Source organism: Acipenser ruthenus, chromosome 2 (genome assembly GCF_902713425.1).
Source record: "Acipenser ruthenus chromosome 2, fAciRut3.2 maternal haplotype, whole genome shotgun sequence".
In the NCBI taxonomy this organism is placed as follows: domain Eukaryota; kingdom Metazoa; phylum Chordata; class Actinopteri; order Acipenseriformes; family Acipenseridae; genus Acipenser; species Acipenser ruthenus.
This window is the reverse complement of record NC_081190.1, coordinates 46,137,202-46,164,074: the sequence shown is the minus strand read 5'-3', so window position 1 is coordinate 46,164,074 and position 26,873 is coordinate 46,137,202. Positions and strand designations below refer to the sequence as shown.

At 38.7% G+C, this 26,873-nt stretch overlaps 1 protein-coding gene across 1 annotated transcript in view; it reads right to left on the bottom strand.

Annotated features, from left to right (window-relative positions):
- Positions 1–26,873, bottom strand: part of LOC117408627 (protein prenyltransferase alpha subunit repeat-containing protein 1-like) — a 62,375-nt gene that overhangs the window by 22,815 nt on the left and 12,687 nt on the right. The window contains exons 3-4 of the mRNA XM_034013795.3: positions 13,505–13,571; positions 7,103–7,207 (exon numbers count right to left, since the gene is read on the bottom strand). Coding sequence (XP_033869686.3) covers positions 7,103–7,207; positions 13,505–13,571 — 172 coding nt within the window. The remainder of the gene's footprint in view (positions 1–7,102; positions 7,208–13,504; positions 13,572–26,873) is intronic.

Sequence of the window (26,873 nt, the reverse complement as noted above, 5' to 3'; positions counted from 1 at the left end):
GTGATCTTCTTCACAATGAAAATAATATCACACAAACAAACAAAACAAAACACCACCTATCACCCTTCAGAGAGCTTATTTCACCATAAACAGTTTCCCTCTCACCCACTGGGTAGCTAAGCTACTTACCAGTTTTTGAAACTCTTTCAGCAATACTCTTTGTATATTTTTATCGCCTTCACCCTCTAAGCCTAACCACCAACACCATGAGCCTCCCCAAGTCAGACCCCGAACAAAGGAATCGGTTTTCTTTTAGTTAACCAGCTGTGTGTTGCTGGCTCTTGCATGGATGTGTGCAGCTGGGATGTGGAACAGGAGATGCGTTGCTAGGCAACCAATTGAGCAGTTAGGCTCGCCTGACGCTGAGCTGATCAGGAGAACCGGATTGGCTGGGGGGCATGCCCGGGGAGGCTGCACACAGCTCAAAAGACATCTGCGCCACAACTCGAGGCTACTGCACGACCATAGCCATACAGACGGGCGCTGAGTGAAAGTTTGCTGTGTTGATATCAAAGTGGAGAGCATCCACTCCACAGAAAGAACTACTACACAAAACTCTTCCACTCCAAGACAGTGCTCGTGAAGGCATTGCCCAGCCGAGGCCATTTGAAAAGGGCGTGCAAAGTACACATTTAAAATCAGCATGAGAAAAACATTACTCAATAAAAATATTTGTGGAGCACATTAGTGTGCTAGTGCTTATATGCAAATATATAAGCCAGTTACACAATTCTCTGCAGCCAGCACAAATTTTAAAGTAGCCTAACAATTATTTACATATTTTTCATTGGTTGAAAAAAACGACAGTTTAAATAACATTAATTTTATATACATACAGTGGTTTGCAGAAGCATTCACCTCCCTGCAAAGTTTTCACATTTTGTTGGCACTTGAGCGTACTCCACGACGCTTTCAAATTAGACTTTACATGTAGAATCTACACAAACTACTCCACATTGATAAAGTTAGGATTTACAGAGAAAAACAGATTAATCTCAGTTGCATAACTATTCAACCCTTTTGTCACTGCAGCCCTAAATCAGATCAGGTGCAAATGATTTGTTTGAAAGGTCACAAAATTAGTGAAATGGTTTCAGCCTGTGTGTACTCAAATTGGTTTGACTTGTAGATAATATAGTATATAAAGACTTTCAAGCTGCAACTCACATAGTGATCCAACAAAGCAACCATGAAGACCAAGGAGCTTTCGAAACAAGTCAGGGATAGAGAGTGGTAGAGAGGCACAGAGCAGGAAAAGGGTACAAGAAATATTGTTAATATAAAGTGACTGACTCTTATTTATGCGAATTAATGCTTGATTATGTCAAGAAACATTTTGCCAGGGCAAGATCACTGTTAAAGTGCTCTATGGGCTCCAGAAATGGCTCCACTGTTTACTAACTCCGCCCTCTTGTGACATCATTTTCCTATCGTTCTTCATATAGTCCTAGCTCAAAACGAAACCTAAGCTGTGAACCCTTTCACATGATGAGAGGCTTAACTTCATGCAGTCTTAGTTCCGGCTAGGAGTACCGCATACATACACTGAATACGTCTTTGGAAAGCCCAGAGTCTGTACTTTTAAACAAGCCAGGTAGGTGGCTTTTACGGTGTCTGAGTAATATGTGCGTAACCTTCTGTGCGCTGGCGCCCCAAAATGAATGGGGCTGAGTTTTAAGAGTTAAAGCGAAAGTCACTGCTTGCAAAACAACACCTAGATAGACTTAGTATCATATTTTTTTTTTTTAAAACTGTTTACTTATACTGCAGTGTACTGAGTTTCTATAATGCTTTAAAGATAGCGGCTGAGAATCATGTACGAGAGAATAAAGTCTCGCGGCACTTAAAATATCCAGCACTACTTTTTTAAAATTATTTATTTTAACCAGAACTACTCAGAATGCGGCTCATAGTGCTTTCGTCACTGACACTCACTTCTTTAGAGATTGTTGTAGTGTTTCAGGCATTCTAAATTGGGTGAAAAATACAGTAGCTTGGTGTCTTAAAATATCTCTGCGGGATTTTCCCGCACTGAAAGTTGCAGATATGTGGGAGCAACTTGGAAAATGTGCGATTCCCGCGATCCTGCGCTGAAATTCAAGCCCTGTATATATATATACACAGATGTTCTACTGGATGGGTCAGGAGAAAAAGCTGGCCTTGACAAGACCTCAACATTGTTTTCTTGAAGTCATATAATTGTAATCCTAGCACTGTGTGGTCTTGCATCTTCCTGATGGAAGATCCACACTTCTGGATTGGCTTGCAGGAACGGAACGGCTTTCCAGGATGTGGCTTGTCCCTCACAGAGCCGGTTTCCTGGTTTCTCTAGACTAGTCTGCTGATTGCTGAAGCAGAACATCTCCAGGCAACTTCTCTCACAGACATGCCACCTTCAATCATGCCAATAGCAACCAGGCGATCTTCATTACTCAAGCAGGGCATGGTCGTATCTTTCGCTGTTCTTGCATTAATCATGTATTTTCGAATGTCTATTTTGGCAATTTTAACTCAACTCAAATACCAAACACTGAGCACCTGGCGTTTTCATGAAATCACAACTTGAGCTCAATATGTTGTTATCCCAAGGAACAATACTACCCAAACAAACAATCAACAAACCTGCTCACTATTTAAAATGTAAAAAACATTATGTATGTGCCCAATGAGCTATTGATGTAAAACTTAGACTGTTGCGTTTTCATTGTGCATCAGTATATATATTATGGTTCATGTATAAAATTGGTAAATCTATAGATTAACCGGTAAATGTGTAGATTTACCAGCTCAGTGGTCAATGTATAAAATAGCAAAGGAGATGGTAGTTATAATGCTACAGCATTTGAGGTGAATTTGGAAATAAAGTAACATCAGGGAGCTTAATGGCAAAAAAAATCAAAAAAAAAAATACTTCTACATCTTGGTAAATTAACTTCATTGCATCCCTTCTTGCAATATTATTATTATTATTATTATTATTATTATTATTATTATTATTTCATAATAATAAATGTAATTCAGCAGAGCCCATGTATTAATGTTTTGTCCTATATAAAGACATGATTAGAGACAGATTTCTGGTTTTATTTCTTTTTTTTTTTTTTAATTTAGTTGTTGCCAATTAGTTTTTATTATTTTCTCCCCAATTTGAAATGCCCAATTATTTTTAGGCTCAGCTCACCGCTACCACCCCTGCGCTGACTTGGGAGGGGCGAAGATGAACACACGCTGTCCTCCGAAGCGCGTGCAGTCAGCCGCCCGCTTCTTTATACTCTGCAGACTCACCGTGCAGCCGCCTCAGAGCTACAGTGTTGGAGGACAACGCAGCTCTGGGCAGCTTACTGGCAAGCCCGCAGGCGCCCAGCCAGACTACAGGGGTCGCTGGTGCGCGGTGAGCCGAGGACACCCTGGCCGACCTAACCCTCCCTCCCCCCGGGCGACGCTCAGCCAATTGAGCGCCGCCCCCTGGGAGCTCCCGTCCACGGTCGGCTGTGGAATAGCCTGGACTCGAACTCGCGACGTCCACACTATAGAGCGCATCCTGCACTCTAGCGAGTGCTTTTACTGGATGCGCCACTCGGGAGCCCCTTCTGGTTTTATTTCTAACAATTTTTTCCCACTTGTCTTTCGACCATAGGGCAAACATTAGATATGGTAATAATTATTATTATTATTATTATTATTATTATTATTATTATTATTATTATTATTATTATTATTTATTTCTTAGCAGACGCCCTTATCCAGGGCGACTTACAATTGTTACAAGATATCACATTATTTTTACATACAATTACCCATTTATACAGTTGGGTTTTTACTGGAGCAATCTAGGTAAAGTACCTTGCTCAAGGGTACAGCAGCAGTGTCCCCCACCGGGGACTGAACCCACGACTCTCCGGTCAAGAGTCCAGAGCCCTAACCACTACTCCACACTGCTGCCCAATAATTACATCTCTTCAGCAAAACCCATGCCTCTACAAAGTGTGATTTAGTATTAAGTTGAACTCATTTAGAAAATAGCATAACCTAATTCATTTCAGTGAGAATTATACAGTCTACGTCACTTTGCCGGCAAAACATAATTTTGTATTGTGAATTGTTGTTGCCAGACAGTGATCATGGATGTAAGTAAAAGAGATTGTTTACTACCATCTCCTTAGTTATTTAATACATTGAAAGCTGAACTGGTAAATCTACACATATGCAGGTTATTTTATAGATTGACCACTGAGCTGGTAAATCTATACATTTACCGATTTTACACATGAACCGGAACATTATATATAATGTGTGGTTTAATTGTTATATATCTTAAATAACAAAAGCAATACAAGTATAAACATTACAATTAAATACCAGTAAAAAAAAAACACCAAAAATATGTTTGTTTTTACTCAGACTCAAATCGCAAAACTGAATTGTCACATTACTCGTTTACAACTACAGTGGGGTGAAATTTGCCATGACAGGGGGACCCCCACTTGTAGATACTGCAGCCCGGCGAGCAGATGGTAATTTATGTTTGCTTCTCTGCCGGACATCGTTGAACTGTTTTGGGCACTCTTGTGCAGCATTCAAAGAAGCATTCGTAGATGCAGCTATTTGTTCCCATGCCTCTTTCACCTTATTTGCCCTGGGTTCACTCGATGTTTTATGCCATATTTTATTATCAACCTGCAAAACGTCCTGTGGTGTGAAGTGTTCCTTTTGCGAATTGCCAAATTCCTTCATGCTGCAATGGTGTCTCTTCCATGTTGGATGCCAAAAACAAAGAGCTATGCTGCATATTCTTTTTCTCAACTCGAAATTGCTGAGCATCCTTGCGCCAGCGCAAACAGCTTCTTAAATGTTACTGACTCACGACTGGGAATCAGATTACACCTCCCACTCAGCAGTGATTGGCGTAGTGCAAAGACATTGCTTTGGATTACGCTTGCGCCTGGCGCTAAATTTGATCAAAATCACTGTGGAGACAGACCACTCCCACTTTGAGCATTGCCCTTCTGCTTGCCCCCGTGTTATCAAAATTGGGCCCATGGTGTTTTTGTTCATATTTAAACTGTTATATTTCTATTCAGTAAATCAGGAAAGCTGATTATCAAGCTCCGCTACAGGATTTGAAGTAGGCTTCAGGTCTTTCTGATTTTATTTTAAAATGTTTTTACCACACCGCCTTCAATTAAACTGTTTCTGTTTCGGTCAGTCATTCATTTCAGTGCACTGCATGAAACTTTCATCATAATTAAATTAATACAACAGAACTCTACATAATTGACAGTTTCTGATCAAAACCATGCATTATAAAAACTTAAAACTGAAAAAGTATACCTTTTGCAAATTGGTGGAGCATGAGTTATAGATAGGCTTGCTACTATTCGATTGTTATTTTTTTGCCAAATTGACGATTAATATTGTTTATTTTAGAAAGAATTTTGTGGGTTTTTTTTCAATCTTTATTTTTCAATTCAAGCAGGAATGGGTGGCTTTGAATGAAAGGCGCTGCAGCTGGCAAATGAGAGCATTCTAGCACTGCTTCAGTCAATGAAAGTTTAAGACAATTAATCAAAGTGTACAGTCTTTATACAGCAGAAATTTTTAGAAGTCACATGACCTCAATATGGCAGCCATATTCAGTCAAAGGTCAATGTCATGGTCAGCAAGACAGTTAGAATCCAGGGTTTATCTAACCCTGAAAATATGAATTCACTGCCTCAAATAGTTTTGCTACAGAATAAAGTTATTATTAGGCATCAATTTTATTTTCCTAAATAAACACTTATAAATTAAATTTTTTAATTGATTTTTATTTAACAAAGGCACCTTAGTAAACGCTCCTACATATCGATCAATCAATCAACTGTTTGCACCTCGTTACTGAGTGATTACTGTACTGTGTGCTGACAGAGGAAAATTAGCAGTGGGAAAAAAAAACATTTCAGCAAATACAGTAAAATCTGCCAGAACTGACCGATGCTGAATCCACTAGGTTGAATACTAATGAGAGCATAAAAAATACAAAAGAAAAATGAGGGAAACACAGATTTTTTCAAGAGAGCTGGGGGAATGTATCAATGGATTTGAATGTGTGAAGGATCGCCTTCTGGTTTGTCAGAACCACCAGTGAATGTTTTGCTATTAAAATGGTACTAATAGTACTGTACCGGTATAAGAAAAGGGTGTTTTAAAAACATAATTTCAGCTTCCAATCACTCAAATATGCTGATGATAATATAAACACCACCAAGCTATAGACATCAAGTCACAAACTTTAAACATGTTACTGTTGTTTATCGGTAAGAACTCAACTTTATATGAATATATTGTGTTATGTTTTAAGCAACATATGATGGTAATGTTCATTATGGTAATTATTTATTTTATTAATTTTAAAACGTTTAGTAAAACATGGCCTATTTTTTGATTTTGTTAGTACAACCGGCCCCCTTTGCTAATCACATCTTCAGTCTATTTTTTTTTTCTTTTGTGTCGGGGGGGGGGGGGGTCGCAACCTAACATAAATGTTCACATTTTTGTAAAATGACTTTAAATTTTCTTCAAAGATGCAATGTGTTTCAGTAAAATTAAAATGCGCTTTAAGTGTGTTTGGCATTGCAGGGGGGTGAAGGGAGGTTTCAGTTCTAAGCATTAAGCATTATGAATGCTTATTAACAAATGCTACACCGCGTTAGAAAATTGACTTTTCCTGCATTTTATTTTAATGCAAGACTGTAAACGTGAGGATTAAATCTATACATTTGTTTTAAGTACTCGCCCAGAGACTACTGAGAGAGAATCAACTAGTCCTCATCTGATTTAATTCGCCTTGGGCAAGCATGAGTTTCTAACCCTGCCTCAATACTAGCATCTTAGGTCACAAGTCAAAGTGAAGGGTACCATTAGATTTTGCTGAACACTGCAAAATAAGCCACGAATCAAAGATTCAGGAGTTTGCAAACAGTCCAAAGACTGGGATGAATCAAAGCTGTTACTATAGCCAATCCCTTTAAGTTAGATACAAGCTCATGACAAACTACAGTCTAAAGAACAAAGGGCAAAAAAAAGTGAAGAATATTTATTAAAAATAAAAAAAGTTACAAACCTGTGAATCCATGTTTCTGGGCTTTTTGGAAACTTACTTAGAGCAAGTTTCCCCAAATACAAATCTTTCTCTGGACTTAACGCCCCACTCTGAATCAGCTCTTTCCTAAATGTTAAAACATATAAACAAAAAGAGATTGAAATAAGATCCAACAAGTTGTGTATTAAAAATCAGAAATCAGTACATTAAGATGTAATCATTTAATGTGATTCTTAAACCTGTTTACATACTTTCGATCATGTGCTCAGAGTTGCATTCAATTTATCTGTTTATTCTTTAAAAAAAAAAAGTGTCTGATGAAACCTAGAGGGATTCCCTGGTGCTGTAAATTCCATGTTTTACCCTGGTGGCATATAGGTGGATCAAAACAACCCCTTTAGTTACTGTATATCTTAACAACAGACTCAAGTATGTCTTTGTATTCTGCATGTATATACCGGATTCTGAAGAGTCAATGCCCAGGGGGCATAAAGCTGTCATTAAGGTAAAGTGTGGGGGGCATGGCAGGGCGCTGACTTACAGGCATTACTGCAGAGGGAGTATTTTTAACATTAGTTAGGTAGATTATATTTACAATTAGGCATGCTTAAAATTCAAAAGGTAGAGCAAAGCACACAGTCACGCTAAAGAATCAAGAAGTGCAGTTAACATATTTAATGACTGGTGAAATACAATTCAAAGCTGCTGCAGTATGTCCACTGTTTTGTCATTTCAAATATTTTTACAAAACAAACATTAACTTTAAAGCTACAGTGTGCAGTGCAAAAGCACATCATGAAAAACACATATTTAGGTGAAAAAAAAGTCGCTACATTTAAAAAATAAAGTCCACTAAAATAAAGGGTTTTACATAATCTCTGCAAGTAAGAAATTGCAGTTCCCAGTGTGAAAAAACAACACGAAATAATAAAATTAACATCCAAAGTAGTTAGAAGCTCTTGCATTGGGGGGTGGGGGGGGGGGGTGGGGGGGGGCAACAATCATTCAAACTGGGGCATTGACTCAACAGAATCCAGTAGATCAGTTTTATTTTAATATAGAGTTTCCTCATCCCACTTAAAAGTGTATTTAGGAATAAATCTCTCCGATTTGCGAACTATAAGGAGACTGAATTCTGGTAGCTACGTCACTTTAGCGGCCAAAATTAAATACACAGATAATGGCAACATTCTCCTCATTTAATGCATTCCTCAAAGCACAGTGGCATTCAATGAGCTTTGTTAGGGCAATGTAACAGGTCAGTCTCTAAGGTCGCTGCAACACCAGCACTGTGCAATAATTATGACAACATTAACAAAACTCACTGGTTACATTTTTTTTATATCCTACTTGGAGCTGAAAAAGTTAAGAAATGCTATATATATATACTGTGTGTATATATATATATAGGATATATTAATATATATATATATATATATATATATATATATATATATATATTTATTTATTTATTTATTTATTTATTTTTTAATCTCCCCTTTTGAGCTGTGACCTGGCAAAGGTCAACCTAAAGTGAAAAAGTGACCCTGACCAGAAAAATCACCCTGGGCTCAACCAGAAGCACCTAACTCACTTTGGGCAAGTTGCCAGACGAGGGGTAAGTGACGAGTTTTATTCCAACTTCAGCCTAATTCTTTACATTATAGGGGATGCAGGTCCTAAAATATTGGTATTGCTGTAAGAACCTTAGGGACCACTCTTCCAAATTTTGTGAAACACTTTTGGTTTCAAGTCCCCCCACTGGTCATTAACCCCCTCTGAAATTAGAAATGTTGGTATTTCTACCAAGTTTAGGCCAAAATAACTCACATGGGGGGCTCCACAAATATCACAAAAGATATGTTTGTATAGATGTTGATGAGATCTACAAGAATCAAGCAAAACATTTTGGTATCAGCGGATTTGGGATTTTTGAAGTTGCATTTGTCATGCACTTGAGCATTGCTTATGGCCACTTTGGTGAAGCTAAAGTACCACATAGTCCTAACCAAGCTGGTGTTATTCTTCTTCAATACTGCATTGTCTGGGGTTAGACCTAGAGTAAAAAATGACAGGATGCGCTTCCAGTGGCACTATCTTGGAGCAGAGGGGCTATGAACTTACGTGTAGAACTTAGATTTCTTTGTTACAGTGACACATTTGAAACTACCAAAACCTCACTTAAGTGTGTTTTAAAAACTACAAACTGACAGAAAACACAAAAAAATAGGATTACCATGGTAAATTTAAGGAATTTGAGGGGTTAACAACTAGAATTGCACGTCTACTCCTACTGGAATCAAACTAAAAATCTCAGTTCTTATGACAAGTATATAACTAAACAAAAAGGGAAAGGATCTTAACCCTTTGTGGTCCTATGTCGGACCAGGTCCAACATTACAATTTTTCCTTTTTCCTTTCCTGTCTTATGTCATACCCTGTCTGACATCATCAAAAAGACATCAAGCACAGGTCTCTAGTCATTTTTTCTCCAGAAAAAGCAGAGAAAAGCTTTCCATGGCTGAGTGAGCCTGACAGAAACCGAGAGAAGCCGGAAAAAAAAGGAGGCGGATTTGAGCAATATGCATAGTCCCTTCACCACAGACATAACACAGACATAAAACAAACAAGTTAGCTGCTTCCGCATCCAGTGCTCAAAGAATATCACCGACATTTGCCAAGCTTTTTAAGATGTTATAGTAATAAAATAATTTTGGATAGCATTATTGAGAGTTTGATGATAAAACGAGTGATCAGGAGATGATTTATCAGTATGCACTACTATGAAGAGATATGCGATAAATACAGTGAACAAGGAGTGGGGCAGGGCTGGATATGTAGTACTGAGTGTCCTGTTGATATGCAGTGCCTTTTAAACCTGTTTCACTATGAATAAAATTACTTTTAAACAGCACGTGTGAAAATAAATTGGACCTGATGCGCCTGACAAGTGCTGACCGCAAAGGGTTAAACATTTTAAAAGTTGCATGCAGAATGTGGTTGGTTAACAACTGCTATAGAAACCACACATCACAAAGTTCAGTAATCATCAAGTTTATAATTAATTGTGGGCGTAAACTGGAACGGGGAGCGAGGTTTGCTTTACAATGTTCTTCCACTCATAGAACAGCCTGCCCTTGGTGAAGGGCTACTTGAGGGTGTTTGGTCAGGCAGGATGCATAACCTTCACTTGTGCTCCATCATCAGAGATGTTCTCAGCTTCTCCAGGGAACATTTTATTGTCATACAACACCTTCACCCGGTCACCAACTTATAGACGCAGCTGATCTGGACCCTCCTGGACAACTGCACCTTTCAACACTGTCACGACAAGGAGCCCCGTACTTTGACTGGTAAATGAGACCTTTATCTTGCCTGGGGTATCGGATACAAAGTGGTGCGCTTCCCTGGAGCCGGTGATGGCTAGGGCGTTGTCATACTTGGCATTAAGGTGAAGGTGGTTCTCTTCAACCTGTTCTTGAGAGATGAACATGACCTGCACACCGGTTATGTGTCCTTTCACCCATTCATACAGCTGGTAAGGGGTAAGAATGATGTTGCCTTGAAGACTAGCTTGTGCTGCTCTTGCCTTAATAGTACCTTCCACACCACCACACAGACATTTTCCGTGCGATGTGACAAAGTAATGTGATTCTGCAGTGATACTGAAGTCTTGCTGATGAAAGCTAAGGTTGGAAAAGTTTTTGCAATTCTTGTACTGCATAGCAGCTCCACCCCTGAAATAATGTATATGTTTAAAGTCAGGGACCTCCATCGTGATCTAAGGAATTACCTCGTTCTGAAAGGCATACACTGTCGACGTGGAGTGTTGCATTTCATTACTCATCACTGCAACACTCATGTTGCTTAAGTTCACCGTCCTGACGGAAGCAGAACAAAAAAGGATGGTGTGTTGCCTGAGTAATGTCCCAATGAAATCCTTGGGCAGCATCTTTGATCACCAAACTATAATTTTTGCAAAATCGAGCAGACAGGTGGCATGGTCCTCTTTCAGACACCTCAGGAAGTTGCTTTGACTCATGGCGATGAAGTGATGCTTCCGCAGGCTTAGAAGTTTCTGAACCAGGACTCTTTTGAAACCCTCGACCTTCTCTGTTAAAGTCAGCAGGTTGGAGCGATCAACGTACACCCACTGATGGAATACAACATTGCCAACTGTATCCAGACTTTCCAGCCCATAAAAGCATTCCTCTAGGGGTTGATGACCAGGACATGCTTCACAAGCACCTGTCATACAAGCTTCTTCCTCAAGGGAGCACACTATAATCCTCCTGAGCACCACACGCCTTTAACATCAACTTTACGTTCTGATGGTACATACAGACGCACACCGAGTGAGTCCCAGAAGCTCCAGGCAGTATGCACCACTTAAGCCGCAGAGCTGCAAATGATGAAAAGCCAATCTTCTGTCGGGGTATCGCTCTTGGAAGGTACAATGGGCCTTGTGAAGGTCATCAAGCATTAAGTGCTTCGGCTTCTTCACTTTCTCTCCATTGAAATGCATGATTACCACCGGTTTTGCCCCTGAACATACACGACTCACTTCACAGAAGACTCATAAGCAGTTTTTTTACAAGTATTTCGTCAAAGTCCAACCACGTTTAGGGTAAGGTCTTTGCCACCAAACCCTTTTTCTTTTTTAGCCTACATGCCAGCTTCACTTGATGAAGTGGCATGGAAAAAAAAGATGTAGTTATTTTGTGGGACCATGACTCGGGTGCCAGAGTCAAAATCTGGACCAGTAGTTCCTTCGAAGTAGTCAAAGATGTCTTTGAGGTTCTGAAGCACATAAATCACCGTCTGGCACACTTGGAACATACGCTGGATTGGATGTACTGATCGAGGGGATTTCTCCAACACTCAAAACTTTTGAAACCTTAGCTGCTATTGTAGAAAAAATCTTCAACTTACATTTACCATAAGCCTCACAGCATTCACAGGAACTGTCCAATGCTGACAAGAGACTCGTTCAGAGCAACCTCATCAATAAAGGAAACAGATGACGAAGACTTCCTCGCCAGATTTGCTTTGGACTTGCTCAGGCTGATCCTGCTTGCTTTCCTTAAACTGGTTTTGCACTTTGGGATCGTTTATCCGGATGACACATTGAGGACACAGTTTGTGTCCCGGAATTAGTTAAATTGGGAGGTCTTCCGTCTGTTTCAGAGTAGTAACTTTGATGCCTTTAACCGATCCCTGTGTCTTGTGGCTTTTTGTGGGATCAGCACACCACATCGGAACTATGAGATGCTTATACTTATCAAAAAAACTTGACGATGGTACAGGCATATATTCACTGGATCATCTTCTCCACTGGAGAAATCTGTCGGCTTAAACTGTTTATAATTCCTATTAATATTCCGAAAGATACGAAACAAAATGATCAAATACGGTTCAATGTTTAATTTCAATAAAACACAAACTAAACAATTGCTCAAGGGCCAAAAGCCAACTCAAAAATGGCAGCAACTTGGCAGCATTATCTAGGGGGATTATTGATTGATTGGCCAACTACTCATGAGAAAGCCATTTGCTGCATTCTCATGCTGGCCAATCAGTCAATTAAGCGTCATGGGCAGGCACTCCTGAAAGTCTTTGGAGTTTTCAGAGGCAGGGAATCTCTATCTTGCTACAATGGGCCAAGTCCCATTTCTTCAGGATGTGCCAGTTGCCAGTATGTGGCGCAAGGACACTGGAGCGCCGCACAGAACACTGCTCAAAAACCACATGGCAACCATGCTGCATTGTCAAGATAGCAGAAGGCATGCATATGCAAACGGTGGGGTAAACGGGGACGTTTTTTCTTTTGAAAAACAGTGAATTTTCCATACTTTTTTCAACACCAGACCTCACAGCCAACGGACATTTTGAAATTGGAAACCGCATACGGTACAAGTAGCATGTCATAAAGATCATGAAATGGTTAACTCCTCAAGCACCTAAAGTTTGCCAAGATTATCTGTTTTTTGTGTTTTCTATCAGTTTGTAGTTTTTAACATGCACCTAAGTGAGGTTTTGGTAGTTTCAAATGTGTCACTGTAACAAAGAAATCTAAGTTCCATAAGCAAGTTCATAACCCCTTAGCTCCAAGCTAGTGCCACTGGAAGCACACCCTGTCACATTTTACTCTAGATCTAACCCCAGACAATGCAACCAAATGCCCCTTTTCTGGTTCAATTGGCATGGAATGACCCACAACAGCATTGTAATTAGCAAGCAACTTGTCATGTATTCAACAAACAAACAGCTACATGATCTACATACAAGCTTAATTCATTTTTTCTTCAACTTGTAACCCTGGGGTAGAAAGTTCAGAATCTTCAATTAATGTGTACCAAGCTGATAGAGAAGTGGGTGCAGTGAAACGAGCTTCAGTCCTGTCATGTGCTCAGTGTGCCATACCTGACATTCCAGGCAGTGGTGAAGTCTGGATTCAGCAGCAGTAGCGTACAAGTGATATCTATCAGTGCTGGAAGAGAGAAATATCGAGAGACAGAATAATCCTACTGTAAGTGATGAGTCACCTGCCATCCACACAACATAAACATTGAAATCAGTGCAAATAAATCCTAACCTACTTTTTCTATTAAAATAGAAATTGGTATAGTCCCACCAGGATTATGCAAAAAAAAGTTAAATTATGCAATATTTTTACATGTTCAATGTGTTACAAAAAATGACAAATTATGCAACAAGTTATGTGATATTAAATCTAACTATTTTAGCTACTTGTTAATATTTAACCCTTTCCGGTCCTATGTTGGACTAGGTCCGACATTACAATTTTCTCTTTCCGGGCCGATGTCGTCAAAGACGTCAAGCACAGGTCTCTAGTCATTTTTTCTCCGGAAAAAGTAGAGAAAATCTTTCAATGGCCCAGTGAGACCGAAAAGAGCCAAGAGAAGCCGAAAAAAAAAGTGGCGGATCTGAGCAATACACACAGCCCCGGCACCACAGAGATAACACTGACACAAATAAACAAGATATCCGCTTCCGCATCCAGCGCTCAAAGAATATCACAGACATTTGCAGAGCTTTTTGAGATGTTATAGTAATAAAATTATGACTTGCATTATTGAGGAGTTGAAGAGGTATGTGGAAAATACAGCGAACAAGGGGTTGGGCGGGGCTGGAGATGCAGTACTGAGTGTCCTGTTGATATGCAGTGCCTTTTAAACCTGTTTTACTGTGAAAAATACTTTTAACAGCCTGTGTAAAAAACAGCACGTGTGGATCTGACGTGCCTCACAGGCGCTGAATAAATGAACCGCTAAGGGATAAAGTATCTCTAGCATAGCGCCCAACACAGAACAGCTCCACTTCGTTGTTACTGGTTGTATTGGAACAATACAAAACAATGAGTCTTTTTTTGTTGCAGCTTTATTATTTTTTTGTGATAGTGTACCATCGATCAGGAACTATTTATCAAAAAAAAAAAAAAAAAAAAAAAATGAAAACGCATTTGTTGTATTGTAAACTTGTTTGGCACAAAGACCACACTCTTCAATATTTTTTTCTGATATACAGTATTTGTGCTTTTGTTGTGAACACCAAGCACAGACAAAATAATATTTTAACAAGTGTATATTAGATACTGTTTCATGAACTAAATTTGTATCAGTAATGTTTTTTTTTCTCATTAAATATTTGTTTTGAGAATGTGTTAGCGTTTTGTAGTTAGCACTATTTATTATGTTGTTCTTGCTGTTTGTAAAACACTGCTTTGACAATAGAATATTCTGTGTATATGTTTACTGTTGATGTACAAAAATTGATCTGCAAACAATAATATAAATGTTTCCACGCTACAGAATCTGGCAAGACGATTCGATCAATCATCGTTGGAAGAAAACTGACGTCTGATTCTGGTGAATCAGAATTTTCTAACAGCAATGAATTTATGTAATATAGGTGTTCTCTGTATTTATTTTTAAAATAAATGTTCAGTTCTAAACCATGTGTTGTGTGTTTTTTTTAACAAAATGCTCTAAATTCATAAAATCACTCAGGTGAAAGAATATCTTGTATGTTGCCCATATTTACAGGCATTTCAACAAAACATTCAGGGAGTGAAGGGTCCTTCAGGTAATGGGATACAATGTTTTCATGCCTTTATCTCTATGAAACCCGAACATCTACTGAACAATTACAAAGAAAATTTAAATGATCAGATTTTTTTTTTTTTTTACTTATTGGAGTGGAAGAAACAGTAAACATACTTTTTATAGGTCCTGAAGTATTGTATAATATTCTCTAGTGTCCTGAACCAAAATGACAATTTTGATCTATATATATATATATATATATATATATATATATATATATATATATATATACTGATCAAAATTGTCATTTTGGTCAGTCAGTCAGCTAAAAATGTGTAAAAACAATCACAAAATCACTCGGGTGAAACAATTTCTTGTAATTTGCTCAAACATTAATATTTTTCAACAACTTTCAAGAAGTATTGCAATTTCCCTCAGGTCATAGAAAAGCACATTTTTAACCATGTGTCTCTTTGAAAACACTAAGTGGAATACAGGATATTACATATATATATATATATATATATATATATATATATATATATATATATATATATATATATATTATCTATATATATATATATCTATATATATATATATATATATATACACAGTACTGTGCAAAAGTTTTAGGCAGGTGTGAAAAAATGCTGTAAAGTAAGAATGCTTTCAAAAATAGTTTATATTTATCAATTAACAAAATGCAAAGTGAGTGAACAGAAGAAAAATCTACATCAAATCAATATTTGGTGTGACCACCCTTTGCCTTCAAAACAGCATCAATTCTTCTAGGTACACTTGCACAGAGTTTTTGAAGGAACTCGGCAGGTAGGTTGGCCCAAACATCTTGGAGAACTAACCACAGTTCTTCTGTGGATTTAGGCAGCCTCAGTTGCTTCTCTCTCTTCATGTAAGATCAGAGCTCTGTGGGGGCCATACCATCACTTCCAGGACTCCTTGTACTTCTTTACACTGAAGATAGTTCTTAATGACTTTCGCTGTATGTTTGGGGTCGTTGTCATGCTGCAGAATAAATTTGGGGCAAATCAGATGCCTCCCTGATGGTATTGCATGATGGATAAGTATCTGCCTGTACTTCTCAGCATTGAGGAGACCATTAATTCTGACCAAATCCCCAACTCCATTTGCAGAAATGCAGCCCCAAACTTGCAAGGAACCTCCACCATGCTTCACTGTTGCCTGCAGACACTCATTCGTGTACCGCTCTCCAGCCCTTCGGCGGACAAACTGCCTTCTGCTACAGCCAAATATTTCAAATTTTGACTCATCAGTCCAGAGACAGACATAGACAGTTCCTGTGTTTTCGTGCATAGTTGAGTCGCTTGGCCTTGTTTCCACGTCGGAGGTATGGCTTTTTGGCCGCAAGTCTTCCATGAAGGCCACTTCTGACCAGACTTCTCCGGACAGTAGATGGGTGTACCAGGGTCCCACTGTTTTCTGCCAATTCTGAGCTGATGGCACTGCTGGACATTCTTCCGATTGCGAAGGGAAGTAAGCATGATGTGTCTTTCATCTGCTGCAGTAAGTTTCCTTGGCCGACCACTGCGTCTACGGTCCTCAACGTTGCCCGTTTCTTTGTGCTTCTTCAAAAGAGCTTGGACAGCACATCTGGAAACCCCTGTCTGCCTTGAAATTTCTACCTGGGAGAGACCTTGCTGATGCAGTATAACTACCTTGTGTCTTGTTGCTGTGCTCAGTCTTGCCATGGTGTATGACTTTTGACAGTAAACTGTCTTCAGCAACCTCACCTTGTTAGCTGAGTTTGGCTGTTTTCTGTTTCAGTTAATGATTGTGTTTCAACCTATATATTGAATTGATGATCATTAGCACCTGTTTGGTATAATTGTTTAATCACACACATGACTATATGCCTACAAAATCCCTGACTTTGTGCAAGTGTACCTAGAAGAATTGATGCTGTTTTGAAGGCAAAGGGTGGTCACACCAAATATAGATTTGATTTAGATTTTTCTTCTGTTCACTAACTTTGCATTTAGTTAATTGATAAATATAATCTATTAACATGTCTATTTTTGAAAGCATTCTTACTTTACAGCATTTTTTCACACCTGCCTAAAACTTTTGCACAGTACTGTATATATATATATATATATATATATATATATATATATATATATATATATTGTAACAGACCAGGGGGAGGAAGGGGGAAAGATGTAGTCAAGGAGGGGCCAAAAGACTACATTCCCCAGAATGCCACTGGAGGGAGTCAGGATGGGGTACACCTGGCTATAATAATAAAATGAATGCCACCTGCCTGCAATTAGCAGGCAGGTATTTAAACCAGGACAAATGTTTGTTCGGGGTAGTCTCCAGTCTGTGTGAGGAGAGAGGCTGTCACGGTAAAGAAGCCTGTGTGGTTTTGTGAAGGTAGTGTGGAAACCTTCGTGAATGTTTGAAGATTTGTTATAAAATTGGTAAACGGCTTAGTCGTCCGATCTTAGTTAGGAACCAAAAGAAAAAATTTAGTTAGCGCTTCAAAATGGAGTTAGGTTTTTGTTTTGTGTTTGTTTTACGTTGATTGTGTGAATTAAAAGAATAGCGCAATCGCTTGAAAAATCTAATTCTGGTGTCTGGGTCAATTTTTAAAGGGGCAACGAACCCGTGTAGGTGCGATTCTATCACAATATATATATATAATTTATTTATTTATTTTTATAGGAAGAGAGTTAAATACAGCCAAACAATGCCTAGTCTGCAGGAGCATCCCACTGAAAAACACTTGGCCCTTAAAGGTTAAGGTGCTGTGGATTGTTTTCTGTCATTTTGTCGACTGGCCCCTGGTACTTTTTCATCCAATTTCTTGATTTCTGAAGATGTTGTTTTTTTTCAGCTGGTTTTCTATCGTCAATTTTCTGATGTGATCCATCACACAGTTGGCAAAACGGCTCCCCTCGCTGGTGTGTGATGTTTTGGATATTTTTAGCCGACTGGCTGTTGTCAGCACTTTAACAAAAAATGTATAATTTCAATAACTGCTACAGATATCAGTAACGTCTCACACAGTCCGGGTGCAATACGATGTTTGTCATAGCAACAGGGCATGAGTGGTGCACTGGGGAAGGAAGGACAGGGGTTCTTAAGGGGTTCAAAATACTTTAGCATTGGTGTCTTGCAAATATTAAAATACCGATACAAGATATGAATCATTGCAATTTTCAAAATTATGTGCCGGACAACAAATGATGAAAGGGGATATTAATTATGCAATTTTTTTATATGCTAGTATAATCCTAGTGGGACTGACATGGACATATATATATATATATATATATATATATATATACACACACACATACAGTGTTTTGCAGAAGTATTCACCCCCCTGCAAAGTTTTCACATTTTGTTGGCACCTGAGCATGCTCCACGACACTTTCAAATTAGACATTACATGTAGAATCTACACAAACTACTCCACGTTGATAAAGTTAAAAAATGCATAATATAAATAAGTAAGATTTACAGAGAAAAACACATTAATCTCAGTTGCATAAGTATTCAACCCCTTTGCTACTGCAGCCCTAAATCCGCTCAAGTGCAAATGATTTGTTTGAAAGGTCACAAAAGTAGTGAAATAGTTTCAGCCTGTGTGTCCTCAAAGTGGTTTAACTTGTAGATAATTTCCCTCAGGTATATAAAGACTTTCAAGCTGCAAGTCACACAGTGATCCAACAAAGCAACTGTAGTGATGGCTTTCTGCATGAGGTATTAATTATGTTATTAATTATAAGTTTTACATTATGTGTGTGTTTTTCTTTCATAGTTGAGTTGTTTATAATCATTATGTTTAAATTGAGTGTGTATGTGTTTTGTTTCTTGTTTTAATATGCAGTATTGTGTAAGTTTCGAGTTCTTTCATTTCCAATCGGCAAAACCAGCTACTATCAGTTTTGCGTAGCCTAACACGACTGGAAGTCTCAGATAAGTGTTGGAGCTAAACACCAAAAGGCAGGATATTAGCAGAGATAGTGTGAGATGGGGGGGAAGGGAACTGAAAGACAAGAGGGATGCACCCTGCTAGGTACAATGTGGTATTCAACCCCCACTTTTCCCCCGCAGCAGGAATGTGCAATGATATTATTATTATTATTATTTATTTCTTAGCTGACGCCCTTATCCAGGGCGACTTACAATTGTTACAAGATATCACATCATTTACATATAATTACCCATTTATACAGCTGGGTTTTTACTGGAGCAATCTAGGTAAAGTACCTTGCTCAAGGGTACAGCAGCAGTGTCCCCACCGGGGATTGAACCCACGACCTTCCGGTCAAGAGTCTAGAGCCCTAACCACTACTCCACACTGCTGCCCTAATGATAGAGTGGTAACCCCTATCATTGGACAGAAGTAAGACAAATGGGAGTGGAGTCAACAAGTGTTTACAAAGGTATAAATGCCTAACATTGTAAAGTTTCGTCAGTCTTTTCATCTCTTTCGAATTGACTCCGTGGATGGATATCCGTGCTTTCTAATACAAACATATGTACTGAGCTGTACCGAGGCCTTGTCCAAAGTCAGTTTAAATCTTGTGCTAATATGATTGTATTGGAGGTATACTTTTCTTGTACATAAAAGTGTTTTTGAATCAAAAAACATTTGTCAGCTTAATTACTTCACTACACAACCATGAAGACCAAGGAGCTTTCGAAACAAGTCAGGGATAAAGTGGTAGAGAGGCACAGCAGGAGAAGGGTAGAAGAAAATTTCAAAGGCGCTGATTATCCCTCTCAGCACAGTGAAGTCCATCATTAAGAAGTGGAAGATTCATCATACCACCCAGACACTACCCAGATCAGGTCGCCCTCCCAAACTGAGCAGCCTCGCAAGCAGGAAACTGGTTCGGGATGTCACTCTGAAGCCAACAATGACCTTGAGAGATCTGCAAAGTTCTGTGTCTGAGATGGGAGTCAGTGTTCACACATCAACAATAAGCCGGTCCCTAAACAAAGCTGGCCTGTATGGACGGAGGGCAAGAAAGAAGCTGTTACTCAAAAAGCCTCATCTTAAACCACGCGTGGAGTTTGCGAAAAAGCATGTAGATGATACTGCAGACATGTGGAAAAAGGTTTTGTGGTCAGATGAGACAAAAATTTAAATTTTCGGTGTAAAGTCTGGCGCAAGCCCAACACTGCACATCACCCAGTCAACACCATCCCAACTGTCAAGCATGGTGGTGGCAGCATCATGTTATGGGGATGCTTCTCTTCAGCAGGGACTGGGAAGCTTGTCAGGATAGAGAGGAGAATGGATGGTGCAAAGTACAGGCGAATCCTTGAGGAAAACCTGTTTGAGTCAGCCAAGACTGAAACTGGGGAGGAAATTCACATTTCAGCACAAAGCCAAAGCCACACTGGAGTGGTTGAACAAGAAGAGAATTAATGTTCTTGAGTGGCACAAAGTACTGACTTGAATCCAATCGAAAATGTATTGTGAGACTTGAAGATTGCAGTCCATTGACGATCCCCAACAAACTTATCAGAACTGGAGCAAATTTCCCATGAAGAATGGGCAAAAATTTCACCATCCTACTGTGCAAAGCTAGTAGAGACCTATCCAAAAAGACTCATAGCAGTAATTGCTGCAAAAGGTGCAAAGGTGCTTCTACCAAATAATGACTTAAGGGGCTTTCATTTTCATTTTTCTATGCAAGTTTTGCTGACATTTAACCTCCTCTTCATATAACAGTGTTCAGTTTAACCACTACAGCTTTGAATAAAACAAGTTTGATTAAAAAACTGTGCATAGATTATTTGTAATTCAACAAAATGTGACATTATTGGTAGGGGGTGAATACTTCTGCAAACCACTGTATGTGTGTGTGTGTATATATATATATATATAGATATAGATATAGATATAGATATATAGATATAGATATAGATATAGATATAGATATAGATATAGATATATAATCAGAGCTGGCGTTAACGCAAAATTTTGCATCCTAGACGCAAAATATATCCACTGGACAGAAAATTATTTTGTCTTGCGTTCGCAGGACGCACAGAATGGTAAGGGACGCAGACATGCATATTCGTAGTAATCTATTACACTGCAGCAATGACCGTAAAATACTTGCTTGTTTTAAAAAATAACTGTTCTGTAATATAATAGCATTGATTAAGGTACACTCCAGTCCTGTAGGTGGCAGCAATAAGTCTCGTATTTGGCTTTGCCAGCAATATTAAGTATATTTACTTTTAGGCCCTGTCCACACTACATAACTGATCTCGAGAACTGTACTCAAAAACGTTTTAATTAATCGAGCTCAAACTTTAGCGTCCACACTGAAGTACCGTTTCATGTTTAGTCGGGGGTAATGCGTACACACACTAATGCTATTAGCAGCGCAATGAACATTTTAAAATAATGTGTTATGCCCCATATTAACAGAGGTCCATATTGGTAAGAATTTTTTATCAGGTGACAAATTTAGCTGATTCTGTTTCATAATTAAACTCAGATAAAGCTGTTATTTGCAAAACAATTTTTGCTTTTACCTTCATATCTTGCCTGAGCCTAATTCTGGTCCCTTTAATTTTTATTTCAAACAGAGCTGACAAATCACGTGAATTGTTCCTTCCCCGATCCTACTTTTAACTCGCATTTCATTTTTGCAGTCTCCTCATTTAACGTTGTGTTTTTGTTATTTTCCACACTAGTTTAACAGGGATGCCCTTAAAAAAAAATTTTAAGCATAAAAATTAATACATAGTGCAGAGTGTACATTGACAGCAAATCAGTTGTCAATCAAAAGTTTTTTGAGTCAGCATCTTCAGGGGATTCTCATGAAGAAGATTGCTCATCTGCATCTCAGCCATCTACTTCTGACTATGAGTACTACAGTGACCGAAGCAGTTGCAAGCAGTAGTAATGCAGAAAAATGCAAACGAAAAATACGTTCAGACAATTTTGAATTGGAGATGAAGTATCTGTGGCTTATCGAGACGGCAAGATGTACTGTGTGTGAAAGAGCTGCTGGGCAAAAAAAAAAAAAGTTTTTCAAGAATCTTCGCTTCAAAGACACGGCGATGCTGTTGCTGTTATTGTAATGCAGAAAAATATTAAAACACATGCAGATGAAGGTAACAAACAGTGCTTAGAATCCCGTCTCTTTGTCATGCGAACGGTCTACTGTTAGTATTTGTAACAAAGAAAAAAGTGTGCCTGTGTTTATACGTATATCTATACACAGACAGAGATTCTTTAAATTACAACATGCCACAGAGTTTAAACGGTCATAAAAATGTACCAAAATGCACATCCCTGGAGTTTATTAGTTTTTGTGTTAAAATGTATATTTGATAGCTGGGACGCAAAGTTTTGGGCAAGTGTGTTTCAGGAACGCATGAAAATAAATAAAATTAGGGATGTGCTTGTGGTACATTTTTATGAATGTGGTAATTAGTAGCAGGTGTATAGTAGGTGTGGTGCGGATGCAGTAATCCCAAGAACAAACAGACAACAAAGTAAGGGTGAAATGGTTGGTTTAATGGTTGTTAATCCAATGGTCTGATGACCAGCCAGCAAATAATAATGAGCTGGCAATACACAACAATGTGTATTGCACAGTAGTCAAAAGGGTTGCAGTCCCGTAAACAATAAGCACATTACTAACACACATGATCACAAGTCCAAAGTGAGTGCTCTCAGTGCTTGTGGTGAAGTACAATATAATACGTGCTATTGGTGAAACAAGTGGTGATAACAATGTTAATCGTGACTGTAGTGCAGTGTTGATCTGGTTTTGTGCTGGCCCTTGGCAACAGCTCTGGATTCGTGTTTGGTCGTCTAGTGCTATATAACAAAAATACAGACAGTTGCTAAACAGACAAAACAAACAAAACACTCATGAACTCTTTCTTTTTATTTTGGGAAATCTCCCGGTCCTTCCAGTCTCTTAAACCCAAGCGAAGGAAGAGATTTACAATTCTCCGGCCCCTTTATGCTATCATGCATGACCCCTTGGTAAACGACTGCAGCTGACTCTACTGCCTGCAGCTGCTATCTTGTTTACATTCCGGGTCAATACGTTCCTGCAACGGAGTTTCGCCTTCTTCCAGGCTGACCAACTACCCGACCCAGGAAATGAACTGTCAGGCCAGCCCGTCCAAAGCCTTTCCCTTTCACTACTTAGTGCCCTCACAGGTCGGGAGGGAGATTTACAACCAGAACTCATTATATTTCTGTTACATAGGGTCAGCGTCTAAACCCTATCTACATACACACACACACACACACACTTTATATTATGATACATACTGACAGCCCTGGTTAGTATTCTCTAAGCAAAAAACCCCTAAATAAGCAAATAACGTTTTAACATCATAAAGACTTAACTACAAAGTAAAAAAAAAAGAAAACCACACGTACACACCAATGTATATACCGGTATTGAAATTAGGGCTGTCACTCGATTCACATTGTTGACTGGTTAATTTATGGGCATTAGTTGATTAACTGGTAGATTCATCCGTGCACATTTTTAATAAAGGTAATGATCTTATAGCGGCTATCCTGCATGTAATACTAAAAAAATCAATAGAAATTTAAAAAAAAAAAAGCCCAATGGGAATTTGGTCTTTTCAAAAGCATTTGTTTTCTTGTTTTCTTATTTTTATCTTAGTAAATGTCTCTTTGTATTTGTACTGCACTATGTGCTGGCTTTTTTTTAACATTATGTTATATCAAAGAACAAAACAAAACCAATAATAACTAGAAGTTGCAAGCAACTGTATGGCTTCCAAGGAGTTATTGTGAAATGTAAGCATTTTGACTGGTTGCCAATCACTCAGTTGTAGACATCACTTTCCATAGGCCTTTTTTTTTTTTTTTTTTTTTACAAACTTGACATTAATAGTAACAACACTCTGTGTGTCAGGTTTAAACACCATCTGAGCAGGTCAAATATTGAGGAGCAACAGGTATGGATAGTTTACAGAATAAGGTTAATAAGGTGGCGCCTTATATTTTGTGCTGATACTGGGCGGTATTGAAGTGGTGTTTGCGTTAGCATGTGCCTCAAAGCAGCTGTAGAATCGCATTTTTGTGGGCAAAAGCTATGATGTGCAGACGCTATGGAGTTCATCAGTCTACAACATTTTAACACAGAATAATACTGCAATATATTCAAATATGACCATAGCTGAAATTTGATTGGCTCACAGTGGCCATTTTTTTGATGCTACGACTTGCCTTGAACAAATTTGAAGGAGACTCTCCCAAAGGTTAAGTATGCAAAATTTCACTTCAATCGGACTAATCGTTTCCAAGAAGACGACGTTTAAATGTTTGTGAGAAATCCAATATGGCTGCCAAAGCATGTGACTAATCGACTTCTCTTGAACAAATCTAAATCCAGAGCATAAGATGTGACATCTCTGCTATAAGTGGTTTCAGAGAAGAACATAGGCCTATACATAGTAAGTTCTTGAACTGTACAATAAGCACCATTGTTAAATACTGCTATATACTGCAAAGGTCACAATCAAGATATTTTTTGAATAAAGCATATATGGGTTCCTATATGTGTTCTATAGTAACCATGACACTCTCTGCACTCTCTAAGGAGTTATAAGCAAGTTTTGCATTTGACCTTTAGGAGAGGCTAGAGGTCACAGGCAAGGACATTTCTTGATAGAGCATATGGTTTCCTGTATGTGTTCTTGTGGCAAAGTGGTTTGCAGTGCGCAAGTGTAGAGGTGATGCAGTGCTCAGAAATGATTTGAAACAACACAGTTCACAGTTAAGCAGCCCTTTATTTGGCTGGGTTGCTTGTTTTGCAATCAGAAATAATCATACCTGGCTCTACACAACAATGTGTATCACGCAGGTAAACCACGGGGTTCAGTGCCGGAATAATAAACAAGACACACACGAACACAACACGGTCACAAGTCCAGAGTGAGTGCTCTTAGTGAAAGTGGTGATTTACATGTTTATACGTGCACAGTGGTGAAGTGTAGTCTGGTTTAATTGCTGGCTATTTAGCTACAGCTCCCGGACATTAGCCTTCTATAAACGATAAGCGTAACAGTTTAATAGAGAAACAAAACAACACACAAAAACTCACGGTTTCTTTATAACACAGTACTCCTTCACTGGTCCTTTTGTAACCACAACAAAGGAACAGATTGCTTCACCACATCCCCTGCTATACCCCCTTCTGTAGCGAGTGCAATCACGTATCCTCCACCATACCAAGTTTTGTGATTTTTTGTGATTTTAGAGCCATGTGAAAAAAGGAGGAAAAAAAAAATCTGGCCTGTATGGTAGGGTGGCAAGAAGGAAGCCATTACTTAAGAAAGCCCACCGTTTGAAGTATGCAAAAAAAAAACACTGAGGAGATTCTGTAGCCATGTGGCAAAAACTTTTGTGGTCTGACAAAACTAAAATGGAACTTTTTGGCCTAAATGCAAAGCATTATGTTTGACGCAAACCCAACACAGCGCATCACCCAAAGAACACCATCCCTACTGTGAAGCATGGTGGTGGCAGCATCATGTTATGGGGATGTTTCTCATCTGCAAGGACTGGGGCACTTGTCAGGATAGAAGGGAAAATGAATGGAGCAAAGTACAGAGAAGTCCTTGAGGAAAACCTGCTGCCCTCTGCAAGAAAGCTGAAACTGGGACAGAAGTTCACCTTTCAGCATGACAAAGACCCAAAGCACGCAGCCAAAGCTACACTGGAGTGGCTAAGGAACAAAAAGGTAAATGTCCTTGAGAGGCCCAGTCCGAGCCCCGATCTAAATCCAATCGAAAATTTGTGGCATGACTTTGTTGTACATACTGGTACATACTTACCCCAAAAGACTTAAAGCTGTTATTGCAGCAAAAGGTGGCTCTACCAAATATTAATGTGTGGGGGTTGAATACTTATGCAAGCAAGATATTTCAGTTTTTTATTTTTCTTAAAAATATTTCCCAACATAAAACCAATGTCACCTTACAATAATTGATTTTGAGTTTCAGTGTTTCAAAATAAAATATCAAACATAATGAAATTTCAATGTACCATTTGTAATTCAGTAATATGAGAGAATTGGTCAAGAGTCTGAATACTTTTGCAAGGCACTGTATATATATATATATATATATACACAAACACACACACACACAGTGCACTCTGTTTATAAGACTCAAAACCACTGAGACAAAATCATTCCTATACTAAGCAATGTAAAATATTGTAAGAATCAAGCAATATGTAAGAATCAAGCAATCCGCTTATAAAGAATCATTTCTGGCCAAACTGACTACATGTAATATGGTACTTGATCAAGTGCAATTACGTGTACAGCCCAATAAAAGCTGTGATTAGGCACGTACACAGCGTGGATAGTGCAATGATGCAGGACCACTGCATTGTGCAGGTATGTTTTTTGTGTTCTCTGTTAGTGAAAATGTGTTTCAATAAAGTGAATACACATTCATTGAATACATACAGAGTATAGCAGTGTTATTGTGTGATATGCATGTAGAGGGAGTGGGATTGTGGCGTGGTGAGGAGGGGGGGGGGGGGGGGGGGGAATTGCATAGCTTTGCATCTCCGCTTAATGAAAAACTGAGATTTGCATTGCAACAGAAAATAAGCAAGCCATAGATGCTTAAATCCAGTGGTAGTCCTGACAGTAAAATATTGTATTTAAAGGCCATTACACGTAACACTGCATGGCAGT